The 22,762-nt window shown below is 37.0% G+C and overlaps 1 protein-coding gene across 10 annotated transcripts in view; it reads left to right on the top strand.

Annotated features, from left to right (window-relative positions):
- The window catches only part of TRIP12 (thyroid hormone receptor interactor 12), a 106,033-nt gene extending 83,815 nt beyond the window's left edge, over positions 1-22,218 (top strand). For 6 of the 10 annotated variants that reach the window (XM_080933316.1, XM_080933315.1, XM_080933313.1 and 3 more), the window contains 16 exons: positions 470-642; positions 1,139-1,212; positions 1,878-2,077; positions 2,653-2,780; positions 3,409-3,560; positions 6,565-6,707; positions 7,368-7,524; positions 9,155-9,253; positions 15,472-15,586; positions 15,857-16,011; positions 16,882-17,046; positions 18,026-18,190; positions 20,247-20,360; positions 20,714-20,808; positions 21,045-21,148; positions 21,707-22,218. In XM_080933316.1, coding sequence (XP_080789442.1) covers positions 470-642; positions 1,139-1,212; positions 1,878-2,077; positions 2,653-2,780; positions 3,409-3,560; positions 6,565-6,707; positions 7,368-7,524; positions 9,155-9,253; positions 15,472-15,586; positions 15,857-16,011; positions 16,882-17,046; positions 18,026-18,190; positions 20,247-20,360; positions 20,714-20,808; positions 21,045-21,148; positions 21,707-21,903 — 2,236 coding nt within the window. In that variant the 3' untranslated portion in view covers positions 21,904-22,218. The remainder of the gene's footprint in view (positions 1-469; positions 643-1,138; positions 1,213-1,877; positions 2,078-2,652; positions 2,781-3,408; positions 3,561-6,564; positions 6,708-7,367; positions 7,525-9,154; positions 9,254-15,471; positions 15,587-15,856; positions 16,012-16,881; positions 17,047-18,025; positions 18,191-20,246; positions 20,361-20,713; positions 20,809-21,044; positions 21,149-21,706) is intronic. The other 4 variants (XM_080933308.1, XM_080933314.1, XM_080933312.1 and 1 more) reach the window with 1 other exon arrangement.
- Positions 22,219-22,762: the final 544 nt, after the last annotated feature.

Genomic DNA, 22,762 nt, shown 5'->3' with positions numbered 1-22,762 from the left:
AAGCATGTAGCAAAGTAATTTTGCATAGTAGTTTTTTACTTTTATAAGTCAAACAAATAGAGGATTCTCCCTTCCCCCTCAACTCCCCACCCCTGTTGGTCTTGGTCTTTGAATAGAATTTAGTATGGAGGGATAAAATGCTGAAGAGGTGAGTGCACTCAGCTAGTTGACGATGAGTTCTTATTTCCAAAGGAATATTCTAGTAAATACAGCATTTCATTGAGGTTAGTAAGTATCCTTGATAACATGAATTCAAAGTGGTTAGAGATCGTGTTCATTTCATGCTTTTCATATGTATGAAAACCCACTTATTTAGTTATTTATAATAAACTTATATTGAGTAACTTGATTTGTTGTTGACTCTAAGTGCTTTGTACTGTAAAAAAAATTGTCCTTTAAAGAATCTCTTTAGTTAAATAAGTTGACTGTGAAAATAATAGAATAACCATTTTTCATAAATTATCTTGAGCTTTTCTCTCAACAGAGGATCACAAGCTTTAAAATTTTTCAACACACATCAGTTAAAATGTCAGTTACAAAGACACCCAGACTGTGCAAATGTGAAGCAGTGGAAAGGCGGGCCTGTCAAGATTGATCCCCTGGCTCTGGTGCAAGCTATTGAGAGATACCTTGTGGTTAGAGGTATTTTCCGTATGTGTACTTTACTTCTGTGTTTATGAAACTAGCCTTAAAGGTTATTTCTCTGTTCATTGATGTTCTTCATAAACCATAGGTGGCAGGAACCTCCGATTTTATCACAAATAGGTATTTGTTGAACTTGCTTCATAGGCAGGGCATTGTACGTTTCTGAATCTTTCTTTTTTATAGATCAGAATGTAACAATAACTACTTTTGTTGCCTTTTTATTTTTTTTAAGATTTATTTATTTCATGTATGTGAGCACACGGTGTCTGACTTCAGACACACCAGAAGGAGGTCATCAGATCACATAACAGATGGTTGTGAGCCACCATGTGGTTGCTAGGATTCCAGGACCTCTGGAAGAGCAGTCAGTGCTCTTAACCATTGAGCCATCTCTCCAGCCCCAATAACTACTACTTATTAAAGAGAATACCAGTTTACTTTTACCTTTTACTTAAAATTCTTAGGTTCTTTTTTGTTTTGTTTTGTTACTCAGGATATGGAAGAGTAAGAGAAGATGATGAAGACAGCGATGACGATGGGTCAGATGAAGAAATAGATGAGTCTCTGGTAAAGTCCTTTTCACACCTGTTGTACTGCACACTTTTCATGCCTTATCTGTGATTTAGCTTTCCAGGATTCAAATGACCCCTTATCATCCATTATTGGAAAGTCACAGGAATGGATAATTAATTGATACATTTTAATAAATAATTACTTTAGAATGGTTTTATAATTTTACTAGTTATTTCTTATTGCATCTGCTTATAAATTGAAGATTTTCAGAATTGTGTATGTAAAGAGAAAAAATAGACTAATAAAGTTGAGTATCTCTAAATAACCAAAATATGAAATTTCCTGCAGGAAACTGCAGATGGTCAATTCACATTTGCCTGTGTATGGTAGGTTGCATAAACAATGGAAGTTAAATTAACCATACCAATATGCAATCATCTTTAGAGCTTTTGTATAAAACATGAATAGTCTTTACTCTATGTCACACCTCTGTGTAAATGCTACTATCTCTGTAGGTAAACAAGAAAAGGTTGAATCTCTGAGCAGTCTGTCTTGAAGCATTTCATATAAGTAATGCTCAGAATATATAGACTTCAAGAGTTATCTGTGGTTTGAAACATCTACTGCCAATCTTGGCTTCTTACCCAGCAGATAAATCTCAGCTATTGTACAGATGTCTGCATTTGGACTTAATAGCTACTTTTCTTTGCGTTATTCAGGCTGCTCAATTTTTAAATTCGGGAAATGTAAGGCACAGGCTACAGTTTTATATTGGAGAACATTTACTGCCATATAACATGACTGTGTACCAGGCAGTGCGGCAGTTCAGCGTACAGGCTGAAGATGAAAGAGAATCCACTGATGATGAGAGCAATCCTCTGGGAAGAGCTGGAATTTGGACAAAGACTCATACAATATGGCAAGTTTTAACTGGGTTTTATTTTGGTAGAATGCTATTTTTGTTTTAGAATTGACATTCAATTCATGGCCCAATTCTGTGAGGAGAGAAAGAACCATGAATACCCTTCAAATATTTAATGATGTGTATGAATACTACTGCCTCATTCTGTTTATTATAAAGCATTTTTATAGGCAGTCTTCTACCTGTTTTGATTCATTTCAGGTCTTTTGATGGAGTCAAAATGGTATCCTATTAGATTATATAGGTTTGGTGGATGAGTCCTGTGACATTTAGTTGCAGCCTTCTAGGCTGCCTTTTTATTGTCTGCCACTTTCTTATAGAAAGAAGAGAACCATTTCCCAAAGTAAAGTCTTCCTGAGAAGACTTGCTTGCTTTGCTTACTTACTGTTTTCTTTTAGGAAGATAAACTCTTGGTAATTCTATGAATCCAAATAGGGAGGAAAAAGGGTGTACTTCAGAAAACACTTAGGAATCCTATATGTTTTCTGTAACTTAGATATTATTAGCTTTGTTAAATAATTTGCAGATCTAAAGTCTGCATTGGATTTTCCTGCTGTCTTTTATCCCCTTAGGTACAAACCTGTGAGAGAGGAAGAAGAAAGTAGTAAAGATTGTGTTGGTGGCAAACGGGGGAGAGCCCAAACAGCTCCAACAAAAACATCCCCCAGAAATGCAAAGAAGCATGATGAGTTATGGCATGGTAAGGTGACACAGTGAAGGGACCTGTCATCAGGCACTGCCCTTTCTGCACTCCTGCCCCTTAACTGATTTAGAGCTCTAAAAAACTTTGGGTAGAATTAAGAAATAAATTACTATAAAATGATTACTTTTAGTTAAATGTTTGATTTTTTTTTTAGTGTCTAGAAAACAAGAATTATGTATTTATAAAATTAAAACTGAAAATCTTCAGACACACCAAAAGAGGACTTTGGATTCATTTCATTATAGGTTTGTGAGCCACCATGTGGTTGCTGGGAATTAAACTCCGGACCTCCGGAAGAGCAGTTGGTGCTCTTTCATCTCTTCAGACCTGGAAGTTCTTCTTTCTATTTCTTGAATTCATGACTTCATTGCAATGTAGGAGTTAGCTATTTTTCTCTTGTTTGGCTTTGTGTGTTCAGGGGAACTTGAGCATTTAGTATGCTTAAGTGTTGATGTACACAGGGCCAAAAGGGAAGAAATGCCTATGCTTAATGCTTGTCTATGTTTAATACCGTTGAAATACTAAGACCATTAACACAACAGCTTCATATGGTGAAGAAGACTTTGAGTTTGTATGCTTTTAGCTATTGTTACTTTGATCAATTGAAGCTTTCTTTATCCTCTAGATGGAGTGTGCCCGTCAGTAGCCAATCCTTTAGAAGTTTACCTCATTCCCACACCACCAGAAAATATCACCTTCGAAGACCCATCTTTAGATGTAATACTTCTTTTAAGAGTTTTACATGCCATCAGTCGATATTGGTATTACTTATATGATGTGAGTAATGTCTCCTTGTGAAATCTTGTGCTATTTTCCAGTTTTCTGTTTAATAAATGAGTTTTCTATTACACTTGAAATAGATAACATACAGTGGTTTATATTTACAATTAACTCACCTGCAGAACTTAATATTCTTGTGTTACGGTTTTTTGTCCTAATTAGGGTTTCTATTGCAGTGATTAAATACTCAACGTAATTTACTCACTAATTAAGAGATGCCCTACAGGCTTGCCTACAGCCCAACTTTTCTTTTTCTCCTTTTCCTTCTTCTCCTCCTCTTCTTCATTCTCCTCCTCCTTCTCTCTTCCTCCTTCCCCTCCTTTTTTTCCTCCTCCCCCCCCCCCTCCTCCTTCTTCTCCTTCTCCTCTCCCTCTTCCCACCCCTTCTTTTTAAAGATTTGTTTGTGAGGAAGGACAGTGGTGCTGTCTTCAGACACACCAGGCTGGCCTTGAACTCAAGGGATCTTTGTGTCTCTGTTTCTGAGTGGTATGCGTAAAGGTGTGTACCTCCAAGCCTGGCTTCCTGCAGCCTAGTGTTATGGAGGCATTTTCTTGAGGATAGCTGCTCTCAGATGAGAATAGCTTATGTCAACTTGACACATTGGCCTGTCACTATTAAAGCACAGCATTTTCTATTCTTCCCCAAGATCACATGGTAACATCACAATATAAAACAACTTTTAAAGACCCATAGCCTTTACAAATTCAAATACACTAAATATTCAGTCTTTTAAAAATGCTGGGTGGCAGTCATGCATGCCTTTAATTCTAGCACTTAGGGGTCAGAATCAGTGGATCTCTGAGTTCTAGGTATAGAGATTGAGTTCCAGAACAGCTAGGGCCACACATAGAAAAATGCACATGCATACAACAGAAAAAGAAAAAGTCCACTCTTTTTAAAGTTTTTCAATTGTGGCCTCCTCTTGAAATCAAAATTATGTTAAATGCCTTTCTTTCTTCAAGAGGGAAGAACAAGGACACAGCCACAGTCTGAACAAATGAAACCAGACTCTTAACAGTGTAAATAGCTCAGTTTACAAAATCTAGGATTCATTTAGATCTTTTGAGTTCTTTCAAGGGACTTGGGTCATATCTCTGGGTTGGGTTCATCTGCAAGAAACACTGCATTTTTTTTTTTTTTCTGGTAAGCATTATTTTATGTATATGAGCACACTGTCCCTGTCTTCAGACACACCAGAAGAGGACATTGGATTCCATTACAGATGGTTATGAGCCACCATGTGGCTGCTGAGAATTGAACTCAGGACCTCTAGAGGAGCAGTCAGTACTCTTACCCACTGAGCCATCTCTCCAGCCCACTGCATATCTTCTAAGTTGCTGTTCTTTCTGGTCATCTCATGATATTGGCATCTTCAAAATGTTAGGATCTTCCACAACTGGAGTATACTTTCACTAACAGCCTCTCCTGGGCTCTCTTTAGCATCTTGAGCCCTGCTACACAGTTCCAAGCCGAGGCTGCTTTTCATGCTTTCAAAACCAGTAACACTTGGGTGACTCATAAAGGTTAATTACCAAATTCAGCTGCCAGCTCAAGGTATAGCCTTGGTCACCTCTGAAACACAGCTGCTTTGTGTTTACTCTAAGGAAACACTTCCTTAGAAGATTTTACTCCAGTAATGTTAGTTTTCTCCATCACTACTGATTTCTCGGTTCTACCTAGCCAGCATCAGTTGTCCCATTAGCAAAGGTATCACCTCAGTGGTACTGTATCTTGTTAATCACAGCTGAATTTTGAGCTCTAGCTGACAATAGCCAATGATTCTTAATTTAGATTGTGCAGTGGACGAGATAGTTTCTAAGAGTTGCTCAAAACTTCCCTCTGGAATTTCATAACCTAGGCCTACATTCTCAACGTTCTTATCTTAAACAGCTCACCAAGGTTTGAATGCTCAATGGCTTTTCCAGCCCAAACTTTAAGGGTGGTTCCACTATCCATTAAAGACCACATTAAGACCACATGGTCAAGGTTTATCACAGAAATACCTCAAAATTCTAGTAACAATTTGTCCTAATTAAAGTTTCTGTTGCTATGAAACACCATGACCAAAAAGCAAGTTGAAGTTCTCTCAGATAGCACACATTTTCTTCATGTAAAGATTTATGTTGAGTAAACAGTTGAATACCTCATTTCTTATTTATATAGTGTGGGAAGAGTAAAGGAGGGACAGCTTTATGAGGTTTTGATGCAGGAATTCAGAAATTGAAAACTCTATTGAGGGATCCAGTATCGTATGATTTTAAAAAATAAACATGAAAGCTATGGATGCTGGCGATTCTTCAGAAAATTGGACATAGTACTACCTGAAGATCATTCCACTTCTGGGCATATACCCCAGAGACACTCCAATATACAACAAAGATACATGCACCACAATGTTCATAGCAGCTCTATTTATAATAGCCAGAAGCTGGAAAGAACCCAGATGTCCTTCAGTAGATGAATGGATACAAAAATTGTGGTACATTTACACAATGGAGTACTACTCAGCTATCAGAAACAATGACTTAACCAAATTCTTAAGAAAATGGTTGCATCTAGAGAATATCATCCTGAGTGAGATAACCCAGTCACAAAAGAACAGACATAATATGCAGTCACTGGTAGTAGGATGCTAACCCCAGAGGCTCGGACTGCCCTAGAAACAACTCAGACTGTGTGAAGTTCAAGAAAAAAAGAAAACAAAACAAAACTAACAAAAAAATAACATTATGCTCAATCCTTACACACCAAGAAAACGTTGACTAATTCCGGGTTACATCCTGTTTTACATGTACTTTTTGCTTATTGTAACTAGTAAGACCTTAATGCAGAGTATCAAACCTTTAAAAAAAAAGCCAAGCACTGACAAAAATGTATTTGTATACATTTATGCAAAAATGTTTAAAATTTTTTTCTCTTTTTTTTATTTTCGTTTTTTAAAATAAAGTTTAAAAAAAGCTATGGATGTAGGAAGAGACTTTTAACTTATTTTATTTTACAGAATGCGATGTGCAAGGAGATTATTCCAACTAGTGAGTTTATTAACAGTAAATTAACAGCAAAAGCGAATAGGCAGCTTCAAGATCCTCTAGTAATCATGACAGGAAACATCCCAACATGGCTCACTGAGCTAGGAAAAACCTGGTAAGACAGCCCTTTGATAAACTTGTTTCTATATAAACTTGTTAATATTTATATCGACATGATGTTTGTCTTTATCATGACTTGTGATAGAAAAGATATAATTGACTTGTTCAGCTCTTTACCAGTATTTTGCTACATGTTGACATCTTGTCCAGCCCAAGTTCTTTGCCTTTGTAAAAATGGTACTGCAGATGTATGAGTGCTTGTTTTCAGCCTTCTTTAAACTAGGTACTATAGACCAATTGTGGTTAAATCAAGTTAGAGATGTGGATTAACCTTATCTACATCATGTGACATTGTACCAAACAGATTCAAGTTGACATTTTAGTAGCTTTTCTCTAAGCAAAACCATATCAAACCCTTAAAGTTTGAGTGCCTTAGTTGCAAGATTCATTCTTGGCAGTGACTTTTTAGTGCTAAGCCTGTGGTGAAGATCATGAAATAGTAAAGCCATTAACTTTTGTATGTGGAATTTCAGGAAGAACCAGATGTGTATATTGCCGTGATACACCCCCATGGGCCTGTCCACATGAGACATTTTAGGAGGACTATTCTTGCTAGGAGTTTATATGGGAAGTTGTATCCAATGTAGATTTTGATGTTTTTAAAAATGTTTTCTGATTCTCACTTAGATAGTAAATTTTTATTTTACCTTTATAGCCCATTTTTCTTTCCTTTTGATACCCGGCAAATGCTTTTTTATGTAACTGCGTTTGATCGGGACCGGGCAATGCAAAGATTACTTGATACCAACCCAGAAATCAATCAGTCTGATTCACAAGACAGCAGAGTTGCACCTAGATTGGATAGAAAAAAAGTAAGTACTTTTCAAGATTGTTCATGTTGATCTTTCCGAATTAAAGGTTGGACCTATTATGCCTTTGGAGTCACAGCTTTCACTTGGTCCTAATGTCTGTATGCCTGAGTGTGCTTATGCGTGTGCCTAGAAGAAAAGGTATTAGATGTCCCTTCAGGTGGCGGTTGTGAGCTACCTGGTATGGGGGCTGGGAACCAAGTAGCAAGCACTCTTAATTGCTTATCCAATTATTCTATCTCTTTAAAAAGCACTCATGTGTTAGTGTATTTTCCTATGAGCCTCTTGAAACTCTGGTCCTTTTTTTTTTTTTTTTTTTGAAGTAACATTTTTTGTTTAGTTATTGTGATATTTATTAACACCTTAATTTCTTCCTTTCCATATTGGGAACTTGTCAAGTTATAGTTTCTCTTTTAAAATCAAAATTTGGTACATTTTAATTCCTTAGCATGTCGGCCCACTTGAAAGAGAGTGAAACAAAATTTCTTATATATGTTCTAGTCAGCTCCAATGTTGCTGACTTCAGTTCCCATGATTCTAATCTTGGCTTGCACTTGTACCTGAGCCATTTTCATGTGAGACCAATCCTAGACTTTTGACCTCCACTCTGTGTGTGGGTAGGGATGTGGGTTTGGCAGTTTTCCAGACAGGGTTTCTTTTGTGTTGCCCTGGATGTCCAAGAACTCTCTCTGTAGGCCAGGATGGTCTTGAACACAAGGGCTTTCCTGTCTGCCTCTGAATGCTGGGATTAAAGTCATGTACCATGACTGGCTGACTAACCTGCACTGTTTGTTTCTGTTTTACCAAGTGGTCTCTTCCAAGTTCTTACCTCTCGTTTGCCATGTTTAGAAATGACAGGACCTTTATCATCTTCAATCTCATGAGGCATATTGTACCAAGGGCAGTTCAGAGTCTATACTTTTGTTCAGCTTGTAGTCTCCCCTGTCATCTTCATACCTACTTCTGTGTCATTAAAGTATAAATGTGTCCAAGAAAATGTTATATTGCTGGATTCATGAATTACATTATTGTTTGGCAAAGTAACAAAGGTTTTTTCTTTTTTAACTTGAATTTTCTAAACTCTACTGTGATACTATGGATAAGGATATATATCTATCCTTATCCATTTTTCATATATGTAGAATATATGTTGTGTGACAAAATTTCTTGGGAAGATCTAACACATCTACTCAATCCCAGTTAGGCAATCCACAACAGAACAAAGTACAGATACCACCAAATTATACTTTGTTGCAATTTGGTAAACTGATAAGTTTTATTGGGATTACTTAGCCTAACAGAAATGACTCCCAAGACAGCTGCATCACTAAAATTCACTTTAGCATGGAGCACACTGCATAGCTTGCAAGGCAGCTCGACAGGTTTCAGAGATCCATTCCAGGCACTTCAGCTGATCTAAACTTTCTCCAGGCAGTTCAGCTGGTTTCTGCTTCTTCCATGCAGTTTTGGTCTCAAGAGTCCTTTCTGCAACTCTTTTCCTCTGAGAGGCTTCTTTGTAGCTCACCTAAGGTTATGCTTAAAGGAGTAATTTTTCTAACAGTCAAATGCTTGTTTTGCACTGGAGTAAGTGCAACCTGTTGTTGATTTTATTCACATCTGTTTCCTTTGTTAGCGTACTGTGAATAGAGAGGAGCTTCTGAAACAAGCCGAATCTGTGATGCAGGACCTTGGTAGCTCTCGGGCCATGTTAGAAATCCAATATGAAAATGAGGTAAGTTTGGACTCCTTGATGGTTTTGATAAAATGTCATTTGTGTGAATTGTGCTATAAAATTCTGAAAGGCATTGGGAAATATAGCTTAAAACAAAGAGAAAAGAATTGATATACTTTATCTTTAATGATGTGTTTTAAGTTCTCCATTTTTCAGGGGTTTCAATGCCAAATAAGCATAATTATGCACATCTTAATAATGTTCACGAAGTGAAAGAATATTCTAAGAATCAGTAATTCAGAAATACTTGGACGGCTTTTTCAGACTCAAATTTATTGATAGAGTATATGGTGTAAATCATAAAACTTTTCCTAAGAGTTGATATATATGCAGCCTGGAGCCACTTCACCATGGCAAGTGAGGACCATCTTTCTCTGACAGCCCTGACAGCCACTGGTTCCTATGTTGTTTTACTCCTTTTACAAGCTCATAAATAAATTCATTATGCAGTAATGTGACTGTTGTGCCGCTCTTTCATTTGCTGCCATGCACGTGACCCTCATTCATGTAGCGAATGCCAATTTGCCTTTAAAAAGATTTCTCATTTTATTGTATATTTTATCTCATAGATGGCTTAATAATATGTGTCAATCACTAGTTTTGGGACACTTGCATTTGTTTTGTTTTTGTTTTTTAAGTTAGAGACATTGTCGTAACATTCATGTCCAAGTCATATGTAATACCTCAATTCTAAGTCAGTTGGTAAGATGTCTTAATTTTATTAAGATGTACTTTATAGTAGTAGTGGCTCCAGTTTCCTCCTGTTCCGAGTTTTGTCAGAGTATAGTGTTTTACACTCTTACTCTGTCCTTGGTGTTACTTTTCAGTTAAATTGTTGTAATGAGTTGGAAGAATCTTGGTATGATTTAATAAATTAACACTTTTCTTGCATTGGGAAAGTGGATTAGTTTTGACTTGCTTGTTGGTCACTTTCCATCTTGGAGAAGATGTTGACACTTGCCTACTTTTCAGTTTGGTTTTACTTTGTCACTAAATTAAAAGTTCTGGATTTGTATCTTTTATAAATGTCTCGCCATTTCTTTCCAGTATTATTTATTTAGCCTGAAATTTTTATGTGATTTTTTTTTTCCCCACGAATGATATCTCAGATTTAAATGTGTACTTTATTTTAGCTCATACTAAGTGATCATTTGTATCTATTTTTATGTATAGAATTGACTAATGGATTCAAGAAAGGTTCCCCTCCACCCCCCGTTTTTTGGTTTTTGTTTGTTAGATTTTATTTTTGAGATTGCTATGAAATACAGAGCGCCTTGAACTTAGTATTTTCCTGCCTCAGCCTCCTAAATTCTGGTATTAAAGGTTGTTGCCACCCACACTTTATTCTGTTTAATTTCATCACTGTTGTATATGGGCCGGTGTGTGGGCGTGTATGAGTGTGCATAGTCATGTGTGTGGGCATCATGTGCCGTGGTGCAAATATGAGGCTCAGAGGGCATCCATGTGCAGTCCTCTTATGTCATGTAGTGTCTGAAGACTGAAGTTAGGGTAATCAGGCACAGAAGCAGGTTCTCTTTACATGTGACCCATCTCACTGCCCCACAAAAGAAATTAATTGTATTGGAACAGTGACATGGTCATTGCTACTTTCATATCACTATGGCAGAATCGAGTAGTTCTGAAAGAGTTCACAATATTCATTGTGTTTAAATTATTTTCAAAAAAAAAATTGTAAAGCTTGAGGCCACAATAACCTCAAATGATCTATAATCAAAGTTTTGAGCATTACAGAGAACAAGATCATCTGCATTGTTTTCATATTTTCCAGCAACAAATGGAAGTAAAGGAAGAGTATTATTTTCAAAGCATGATAATAATAATGGAAGAGGAATTTTAGCAAAATATACACAATTGGGAGTTTTAGTCAAATTATATAGGAGTTAAAGTGAATTAAAGCATTAAAGGGAGAGCCCTTCCATGCTATTGGCACAATACTGTACACATTCCCACATTTTTCAAACTCACCAAAATCAGTGTTCCACAGACATTGTGTAGGCATGATTATAAAACAAAACTAAAAGAGGCATGGTGACACATTTCTGGAATCTGGCAAAAGTTCAGTGCTAGCCCAGGTTATGTAACAATGCATTGTGTCAATTTAAAAAAAAAAAGGCACGATGCAACACAAATTAGAAAAACAAGGTTAGAAGACTCACAACCTCTTTCAGAAAGTCAGCAGAAACCAAGATTGCATAGGATTGGGATAACAAAACCAAATCAGGTATCTAGAAAGAGACTCCAAAATTTCACTTACTTTGATTCTGAAAAGTACTAAAAAAAAAAAGAATGATATTTTCAAGAAATGGTGCTAGCCTTCCTAAGGAAATGATTAAGTAAAAACATTTGTATTGGGTTTTGGAGGCGCAGCTGCATGGGCTGCACAGGTTAAAAAGTAAGTGCTTGATGTGTGAGCTGACAGCCTGAGATTAGTCCTTGGAACTCCATCCGTGCATCTTGACACAGCACACACCCATTTTTGAACACACTGCTTTTTAGAGTGCCAGGGCCATCTTGAGCTATAGATTATAACTTCATTCAGAAATGTTTTTTTATGGTTACCAAAATCTCAAGTTTCTATCACTTTTGTACATCTTGAAATACTATGCAAGATGTTTTCCACTCATTTTACAACCATTCTTAGCTTTTATACATTAAAAAAGCAGGCAGGGGATTTGCTGAGTGTTGCCCAGTGTAGCTCACAGACTTATGTCATAGATGGTTCTGTCTGATTTTTTTTTTTTTTTTTTTTTTTTTTTGAAGCTGCTTTTGAGATGGTTTTCATCAGGCAGAAAGGACATTGTTGCAAAAGATTCAAATACTGCTTTTCTAGGTAAAACAAAGCTCAGAGATTTTAATTTCAGTTTCACTGAATTTCCACTGCTTTGCTCCTATTTTCTTGTGTGGAAAAACGTGGATCATAGAAGTACAAACTCAAGAGTTGTTGCTAAGTTCATATGTATAAAGAGTTGAGACATTGTAAGTACAATATTAATTTAGTAATTTTATTTACAGTGTTACTAGTAGCTACTTAAATATAATTGTAGTCATTGCTTTTTTTTTCATTCATTGTTTGTAACTTCTTGAAAAGCTCTCAGGTCCTTCAGTCACTGGAGTAAAATATGCAGATGTCTGTGTCCTGAGAAGTCAGTGTATTGTGTGGAAGTGAACCAGGCTATGGTAGAACTGTCACATTTTTACAGGCCAGCTGGAGTTTCCTAAGACAATGGTACAAAAGGGTGTGGCAAGTGATCTGTATAGGTGTCACAAGAATTAGATATTCACATAGGGAATTGAGTTTCACAGAGACAAGACAGCTCAGTGGGAAGGGAGAGTGACACTTAAGGACACAGTTCCAGCAGATTGGGACTTAAACTAAGAGATTGGGGGCTTGGTGATAAGTGACAAAAGCCAGTGCTTTCCTGAATGCTTTGGATACAGGAGATGGAAAATGGGTGGATGGCAATGAGTTTAGAAGCCCTTTAAGACTGGCTTGAATTTATTTACTTTAAAAAATTTTCCCCTAATCATAGTTTTTGCTTAGGGAATGTGGTACTCAGATTTCTTATTTATAAGACTTTGTAACCCAGGGCTGGTGAGCTGGCTCAGTGGATAAAGGCACTTGCCACCAGGCCTGGAGTTTGGTCCCTAGAACTCACATAAAAAGAGAAATGGCTAACAGAAATTGTCCTTTGAAACCTGAACACTTGGGTTGCACTACTTGTAAGTGTACACACACACACAGACAAACACACACACGGCATTAATAGGCAATTTGTAATTAAATGAAGCATGAGTTCAGAACAGCTTTTCATGGACTCTGCTTACAGTTAAGGTTTGAACTGCTATTCAATAGTTCAATAAAAATTAATAGTTATTATGTTCAATAGATTTTTTACTATTAACTCTGAAAAAGGTTATGGGATTCAACTTCATTGGGAAAATGTTGTCACGTTGCTAGAATGACTAGCAAACTAAAAAATGTTAAATATTGCCTGGCATATAAAACATGCCTGTTTGTGTCAACTTTGAGATAACAAGACTAGTTTAAGCCAAATTGTTATTGCTATTGTTTAGTTCTTATATTTGCTTATTTGAGACAGTCCTATATTTTTCCTAGAATATCATATATGTATGTGTGTGTGTATAATACATATATACATATATACATATATATATATATATATATATATATATATAATAAATGGAAATGAAACCAGATCATCTAAGTAGCTGTACATTTAGTAGATATATTTAGGACACTCCTAACGAATTTCAGAAGGGAAATTGGTAGGTGTGGCATATTAAATATTTGTGGAATTTAATTCTTTTAATTTAAATTCATTTTACTTTTATTAATACATAAGAGAAAATAATAGACTGTTATGAGTTATACTCAATTTGGAATAATTTTGTGAAAGAGAAGTGGCTCTGTATCACCACCTCATGGACAACATGTGCACCTGCATGTCTAATCTTTTTCTCTCCTTTTACTCCAGTGACTGGAAATAAATGGAGTACAAAATACAAGGTCTCTACCTACCATTATGGAGGCTTTCTGTAGTTTTAGAAAGTTCACACATGTACATACACACACACACACACACACACACACACACACACACACACACACACACACACACAGACACACATACACACACACACACACACACATTAAACTGTGGTCATAAAAGCCTAAGAAGATGGAACATGTTGGATAAGGGGGTAATGTGGTTCTAAGGTGGCATTTGAGTTGGAAGCAAGTCACTGATGTTAGGGAGAATGGCTGTAACAGAAGAACAGATGCCTTCTAACTATCATGGGATCAAGGTGGCTAGAGTTACTAGTAAGTTAGGATTGAGCAGTAGGAGTCAAGGTCAGTGATGTTGGAGATGGGGATCATATAAGATGTCAGGCTATGATAAAAAAAAAAACTGTGATTTTAGTGAACAAGAAGTTTTTTCTTAGGAATATGTAGGGTGTCAGGAACAGTAATGTATGTAAGTGGTCACTCGGCAAGCTCAAGCAGATTAGATAAAAGAGAAGATGGTAGAGAACCACTAATTTAGGCAGAGTTTATATTATGTAGTGACTGGTTTAGATTGTGGGAAGTAAGAAAGGCTGAAAGTGAATTTCTATCAGAGCACTACTTGTGGATAAATATTGAACACCTATTTACTCATGTGGACTTGTGTGAAAGGGGTGGGAGCTAATCAGAAAAGGCTTTCCAGGTGCAAATAGTCACTGCTTTCTTTGAAAGTCAGAATTAAATGTATGGTAAACTATATCAACTCTTAAGATAGTATGCACTACTTAAAAAGTAAGCATAGTAATAAGTTCATAAGCAAGTGGTCACTTACAGATAATCGTCAGATTATAATCTCGAGCTGCAATGTAAGATTATTGTTGTTGCTTGTCTTTGTTTATTAAGGACTGAGGTGGTGGGATCTTGCTAGAACATTGGGGGGGGACGTTACATTCATAATGGTGTGGTCATGCAGCTACTTCGTAAGCTGCACAATCGCCTTTGAAGTTTTAAGCAGCAAAGCCTAATTTCTAAACTAGACTAAGAAATCAGATGGAGGACTGTGTGTGTCACACTGATAAATATCTTGGGCTTCCAGTATACCCTTGGATTTAAGGAGCTTCTGACTTGTTCTCTGGTGGCTGAAATGAATTCAGACCTTAAAATTTTATCACTTAGATTTCTATTAAATGTATGTTAGACTCTAGGGCAGTCAAAACAATTCTACATCTAAACCTACAAGTATGTAATGGAGTGGTATTAAAGCCCTAAAATGACAGAGGAAAGAGTAACACTAACTGGGGGAGGTTGCAGAGCTTCTCCTGAGTTGGTTTGGGGATGATAGTTTCCTTAAAGAGAGAAAAACAAACATAGATGAACAGTACTATGTTCCTCTCTAAAGGAAAGATACATAACCACAGCAGGAATTTTGAGCCATATAATGGGAATGTTGGGGCCAGAGGAAATGATAAAGGGTTTCTAGTGCCAAAGAATGTCTGCTCAGGACATTTTGGAAAACTCATTTCTGATGCTTTCTCCAAACACTTGCTTGAGCATCCATGTCACCAAGAGGTTGCCATGCAAAAATGGCACCAGCATTTCTAAAATTTGAAATGATTCTCCATTCATTCATTCATTCATTCATTCATTCATTTATTCATTTATTTATTTCTAGGTTGGTACAGGTCTGGGGCCAACACTGGAGTTTTATGCACTTGTTTCTCAGGAATTACAGAGAGCTGACTTGGGTCTCTGGAGAGGTGAAGAAGTAACTCTTAGCAATCCAAAAGGTAAGGTGCTGCTATGAGTTAGTCATTCTGTATTACAGATGAGGGAAGGGAACCCTTCCACCAGGTAGTGTCTGTTGGGGTTGGGTTCTTTGCCTTTGATTTGTTCTCACCCTATTTTCTCATTTACCTAATGGGAGGGCCTTCTAGTTCTGGAGACCATTGGCTCAGTTTTCTGAATACCAAAATCTTAATGTTCTTAGTTACCAGGCTTTGTTTTTTGTTTTGTTTTGGAAAATCTCATCTAAAGTGTGGTACTTTCTTGTTTTACAGGAAGCCAAGAAGGGACCAAGTATATTCAAAACCTCCAAGGCCTGTTTGCGCTTCCCTTTGGAAGGACAGCTAAGCCAGCTCACATCGCAAAGGTTAAGATGAAGTTTCGCTTCTTAGGAAAATTAATGGCTAAGGCTATCATGGATTTCAGATTGGTAAGTTTAGGATTGTTTGTTTATCTGTAGGGTACAGTGTTCTATGAAAGTATTTCAGGCCCATGTGCTCGATGCTGTGTATTTGAGCACTGCTGCTCTGTCTTGAATGTGTCCACGAACAACTTTTAACATATTGTTTAAAATGCCAGTCCTGCTTCTGCAGCTCATTTGTAAGGCTGGTCTCTAGACCATGTAGAACTCCTTCAGGACCTTCAGGAGCCAGGCCCAGAGTCAGGCAACAGAAGGATGACATCAGTTGTATTTGCTGTGATTCAGTGTGGCATTTTTAATTCAGTAGGAAAATCATGAGCATGTAGATAGTAAACTCAATGAATACTCTTGTGAAAATAAACTAAGTAATTAATATTTATGGGGGTTTGAATATTTCTGGACTTTTCTTTATTTCATCTTTTCACATTTTTTCGGAGATACATTTTATCAGTATGGGTAAAATATTTTCATCTGATAAACCCACAAATATACATTCTCTCTTTTAAGAGGTGCTTACAGTTTATCTGTTATTCATTTTAATTTTTTGTATTAAGTAATTACTTCACTTTTCCTTTCTCTGATTTCAGAATAGTAACTATGTAAGTAGAACTGTGAGTTTAGTTGGTTCAAAATAAAATAAAATTCCACTGAGGAACACTTCAGTGTTTCAGAGACCCTCATGTAAAACACTTTATGGATATTGTATGCTCATCATTAGTGTTGGCAGAAATTTGGGCCCCAATCTGTGGCTCTCCATCTCATGTAAATAGAGAAACAGTTCCTAATTTTTTGGGAGATTATTTTACCTTTCCAAATGACCTCTTATAAAGTACCTGTTACAAGCTTGCTGTGAAAAGTATATTACATGTTCCCTTTTAGGTGGACCTTCCACTTGGCCTCCCCTTTTATAAATGGATGCTGCGACAGGAAACTTCACTGACATCTCATGATTTATTTGACATTGATCCTGTTGTAGCCAGATCAGTTTATCACCTAGAAGATATCGTCAGACAGAAGAAAAGACTGGAGCAGGACAAATCCCAGGTAGGTCTGGAAGAGTTATTCAGGGGATTAGATTAGTTCTTTGTTCTAGAATTATCAGGATTGTTAAGTGATTTGTATTTGGGTTAATCTTATAGTAATATTTTAGTTTGTTTTTTATTCATCTTGATGAGTGTTTTGCCTGCATGTGTGTCTACTGCATGCAGTTAGTACCCTTATATAAAAGCCAGAGAAACTAACAGTGCATTCTCTTTAAACATGTTCTGGGTATAGTGCATGTTATAGATGACTGTGTGGTCAGGGGGGAGAGTTTGGATCACTTTAGTCTGTCATTTGCTCATCCATAGTCCTCTGTCTGCTTTCATGAAGGACAGTTTGAGAACTTTCTAATAGGTCAGCATTAATTAGATGCCTTCAGTTACAATAGTGCTTACATTTAAAAAAAAAATAACATTTTCTGTAAACCCTTTAAGTTGCAGGCCTATTAAAAATACCCTGGGTTTCATGTAACTTGGCTTGGCTTTTTTGAAGCTCCCCCACCCCCTTCCCTGTAAAAGAAACCCAGAAGTGAACACCTAGTGTGTGTGCTTTCCACTTGAACCTTGTAGGTGATGGAGAAAAGTTTATTACCATTACTAGGCAGTACAATGTCATATTTTTTCTACATGTTTTACTCTTGGGTATATACTTAGTTTGGTTCATCAGTATTGGCCTCGAATTAAGAAAAGTGTGTTTTTATCTTGTTAAAGCTTAACAAAGACATCTAAGGACTTTGTCTAGTATGTGATTTGAGTATGCTTACAGGGAGTATGGAAAATATCCCAGCAATCTTCACAAATATAATTGGTTTCTGAGGTTAAGATTTTTTCCTTTGTGATTCCAGTGACTTATTTAGTATGTTGGATATGACCAAAATTTTGTAGCTAGGCACCAAAGGAGGCATCCGTTGTTAAAGCATCATGTTTTATAAGTACAATATAATTTTGCATGAATTTTTCCATTGCTATCTCCCCAATTAAAGACCAAAGAGAGTCTACAGTATGCATTGGAAACTCTTACAATGAATGGCTGCTCAGTTGAAGATCTGGGATTGGATTTTACGCTGCCTGGGTTTCCCAACATTGAATTGAAGAAAGGAGGGAAGGATATTCCAGTTACTATTCACAATTTGGAAGAATACCTAAGAGTATGTATTGTCTTATTGTCTTCTCTCCTGTGGTCTCGGGGTATAGGAGTTTGTCTGTTATGCTCGTAACAGGGAGGTTCGGTGAGACTTGGTTCCTTAGCTTCTGCCTGTGTGGATCTTTTTCTAAAGACCTTGTATACTATTTAAGATCACTCAAGGGAGGTCCTTTTTGCCTTTAAGCTTCTGTGTGTTTTGTAGAGAACATACAAATATTTTATGCTAAGAGAACAGAACACCCTAAGAAGTTGCCTCTCTCCACTCCTAGAGATTGAGAAGAGCTCTAGGGCTGAAGTGTTGGACTTTGCATCACTTTACTGTGCAGAAAATGTGTCTGTGTAAAAAGCTCACTACATATGATCTTATATTGACTCATCTTTAAACTGGATTGAATACTGTGCATTACACCACATTCTTACTTCTCTAAGAAAACACACCAGTGGAAAGGAGTCATCACTTGTTTGAACAAAGGCAGATTGTTTTTAAAAACACCAATATACATACACATACCTAAACTTAATGTGTTTGTTGGGCTCACCCCAGAATGTATTTACAACTCTAGACCTATACTTGTTAAATATGAGAGAAACTATTTTCTCTTGCACTCACAAATTATGAATTAGGTCTATTTACCAGTGCTTAAAAGTTTCTTGGATTATTTCTCACATCAACATCGCATTCAAGCTAGAGTACTCATTTTGAACACCATGACTGTAGTTACTAACTTGTGTGGGACTTTAGAGCTCTTAGAACTTCAGCCTCTTTATCTTCCTTAAAAAGAAGATAATATCCAAGATTCTTGGCTTCTCAGTAAGTAGTTCTGTGCCTCATAAGTTGATTCCTTTGAATAACTCAACAGGCTTTCTTCCCATATTACCTGTTCCTTACACTGTCTTTGGGAAAGCTGGTTTTCCAGCTTACCAAACAAATGTGTTAACATTCTTGCTTTTCTAAAATTACTTTATAATTGTTAGTTTTAAAACAGTAACAGTTTCCTTTATCTGTCTGAATATTCTTTCTACCAGCAAATTAACTTGGGCTACTGGTAGCTGAGATTATTTAGAGATGCTTTTTCTTTTTTTTTTTTTTTTTCCTTAAAGATTTATTTATTTAATTTATATGTGTACACTGTAGCTGTCAGACACACTAGAAGAGGACATCAGATCCCAGGTGGTTGTGGGAATTGAACTCAGGACCAGGAAGAGCAGTCAGTGCTCTTAATCACTTGAGTCATCTCTCCAGCCCAGAGCTGCTTTTTCTTATCAAATTTTCTCCTATATTTCCAAGCTGTATCTTTTTCTAAGATTAGGCATACTGCAGAGGATGGTTCTCAGACCTTGACAGAATTTCACGTTAAAAATGTGGCCAATTGCTCATTAAAGATCTTGTAAGATTTATTTTTTCTATGTATTTGAACACAATGTAGCTGTCTTCAGACACTCCAGAAGAGGGCATCAGACTCCAGTATTACAGATGGTTGTGAGCCACCATGTGGTTGCTGAAAATTGAACTCAGGACCTTAAACTTAGTCAATGATCTTAACCACTGGGCCATATCTCCAGCCTCCAGATATTGAAATGTTATTCTTTAATTTCAGTAACATTTAAGTCTCTTAGAAAATTGCCTTTGGCTTCTGGTAAGATAATGTGATTCTCTTCTGGAGGGAAGGTTTTCTATGAAGTTTTAAAACACAATGTAAAAATGCACGTGGCAGTTTTAACATTGACTTACTTGGCCAATACCCAAATTAGAAGTTCACCTGACTGGCTTTGTACTGATATAGTGTGAATATTTGATAGTTTTGTTTTGTTTGTTTTTTATGTATTTTGTTTTGAGACAGGGCTTTTTTGTTCCCCGGCTGTCCTAGAACTGGCTGAACTCATACTCTACCTTTGTCTCTGGAGTGCTATGAATGAAGGCGTGCACCACCAGCTAGCTTTAATAACCTTTTAGTTTTAGTGTCAAAGAGATTCTAGAAAGTCATTTACTATACTTTGTTACATATTAAGTAGTAAGTAGATTTGGGATGTTGAAATTTTAAAATGTCTTCTTTTTGCAGTTGGTGATATTCTGGGCACTAAATGAAGGTGTTTGTCGGCAGTTTGACTCATTCAGAGATGGATTTGAATCGGTCTTTCCACTCAGTCATCTTCAGTACTTCTACCCAGAAGAGGTGAGCCACACATCTAAACAATGTGGGGTTTACCACAGCAGAATAGTTACCCTGAAGTGGTTGCTTAAGAACCACCAGTCTGTAAGATTTTGGAGTAAGGGCTTGGAGTTTCAGGAAGGCTAGGGAAATATCTGATTAAGAAAGTTTGTTAAATAAGGGAGTTCTGTGGAGGTAGAGTTTGTGTGAGGTAAGGTACAGCAGTAGCATTTTAGCCCAGACTCTGGGTCATGCTCCTCAGTGTAAAGAGGACTAGGTGGAGTTGCACACTGGAAGCCATGTTCTTAGACAGCTCCTGTTACCCAAGCAGGGAGATTATTTCTGTACTAGTTCTTTACCCTTATTTCGTCTCATAGCTGGACCAGCTCCTGTGTGGCAGTAAAGCAGACACTTGGGATGCAAAGACGTTGATGGAATGTTGCAGGCCTGACCATGGCTACACCCATGACAGGTAAGTAGACTCTACTAGCTCTTAGGTATTTTGTGGGAATTTTTTTCTAAAATTGTGTATTAAAGTTGTTTCATTTGGATTTTAGCTATAATAAAATAAGCTTGTAAAGTGTGTTGTAGTGAGAGTTCATATGTAATGATCTGAAAATTGATTACATCAGCGATTACAAGTGAGATTTGGTATATTAATCATTGCATTTTAACACAAAGTAATTTTGTTCTACTTTTTTGTTTTAGTCGGGCTGTGAAGTTCTTGTTTGAGATTCTCAGTAGTTTTGATAATGAACAGCAGAGGTTGTTTCTCCAGTTTGTGACTGGTAGCCCACGATTGCCAGTTGGAGGTGGGTAGTGTCTCTGCTTAGCCTTTATTCTGTGAATGAAACAGCCATTGCTTGGTGTACACTAGTTATTCCATCACCACTCTTTCTGAGCTGCCAGTCTATCTGCTTAGGAGTATGTAAAGAAATAATACTGGCAAGGAGATTCGGAGACTGCCTTAAATAAAACAGTTGCTAATGGTCTGGAATGTTGCTTAGATAAAGTCCTAGAGTGTTGGCACGTTCCTGGTTAAAGTAGAATAGATTCTAAAAATGAGTTGAATGAGTCTACTTTGGGCATTTTTAAAACATTTTTATATTGTGTATGGGGGTTTTGCTTGCCATGTATGTCCGAGGCCAGAAGAAGGTGTTGGGTCCTCCTTGGACTGGAGTTACAGATAACTTTCAGCCATCACATGGATGCTGGGGATTGGCAGTGCCTGGGTCTTCTAGGATTGTAGCCAATGTTCAGTGGGGAGAAGAGAGGAATGTTTTGTGTGGCAGTTTTTCATAATTGGTGTTATATCTTGTGATAATGGCATCTTAAACAACTAAGGTTCTGGAACTTTTTTTCTTAATTAGGATTTCGGAGTTTAAATCCGCCTCTGACGATTGTGCGGAAGACATTTGAGTCAACAGAAAACCCAGATGACTTCTTACCGTCTGTGATGACTTGTGTGAACTATCTTAAGTTGCCGGACTATTCGAGCATTGAAATAATGCGTGACAAACTGTTGATAGCAGCAAGAGAAGGCCAACAGTCGTTCCATCTTTCCTGATCACAACAAGAAATCAGTGTCTGCCTGTTACAGCAAAAGAAAAAAAATCATGATTTCTTTTCTGTGTCACCTGAGTCAAGGAAACATGTTCCTCCCTCTTGTTGTAGGAAAACGGCTTGCAGATTATAATTCATAACGGCCCTGTGGACTTAAGTGATCAGGCCCTAAAGCATTGTTGTGATGAGGTTTCTTTAGCAAGTTCTTGTTTAAATTATCATTTATTTGATGAGTGAAGTTTTTAACTTGCTTTGCTGTGTGAAATTTCAAAGGGATGTTTTTTCAGGCTGGAACAATAAATGTCGCTGTGCAGTTTAATCCTGGGCTGTGTGTATCCATCTAGCTAAGTCTGCAGTTTGTTTCTTCCAAAGACAACTCTTGTACATAAGTACAGACGTTAAACTCATGTGTATTTGACAACTCTAGTTTAGTAAATGGGTTCTGTGTGCCTTCCACCTCTCTGATTTTCTAGTTCATTGCTGCCTCTGCAGTTCATACAGGTTTGGTGTTTGGTTTTTGTTTGTTTGTGTTTTAAATACAACACATACACAGTTTCATTAGCCACGGGCCTTGTCATTTTGTGTTCATTCAAATTAAGATTCAATCTAAAATTTATTGAATTGAAATATATTCTCAATATACTTCAGCCTTTGTAACTAGATAGGTAGGCTTTTCTTATAGCTTAGTTTTAAAATAGTTACAGAGCACGCTTGGCTTTTTGCCAAGTGACACACTAGGTCTGTTTACATGCTATTTCCATTGTCCTCTGGAGAGGAGGAAGGAAAGTTCATGTTTTCTGTATAGGTTAAAAGGTCCACAGCTTGGGCTGGCCAGTATTTATTCTATGGCCAAACCATTTTGA

Source organism: Micromys minutus (genome assembly GCF_963924665.1).
Source record: "Micromys minutus genome assembly, chromosome: 19".
Taxonomy (NCBI): domain Eukaryota; kingdom Metazoa; phylum Chordata; class Mammalia; order Rodentia; family Muridae; genus Micromys; species Micromys minutus.
Note: the sequence above shows the minus strand (reverse complement) of the source record. Positions and strands in the feature narration are given on the sequence as shown.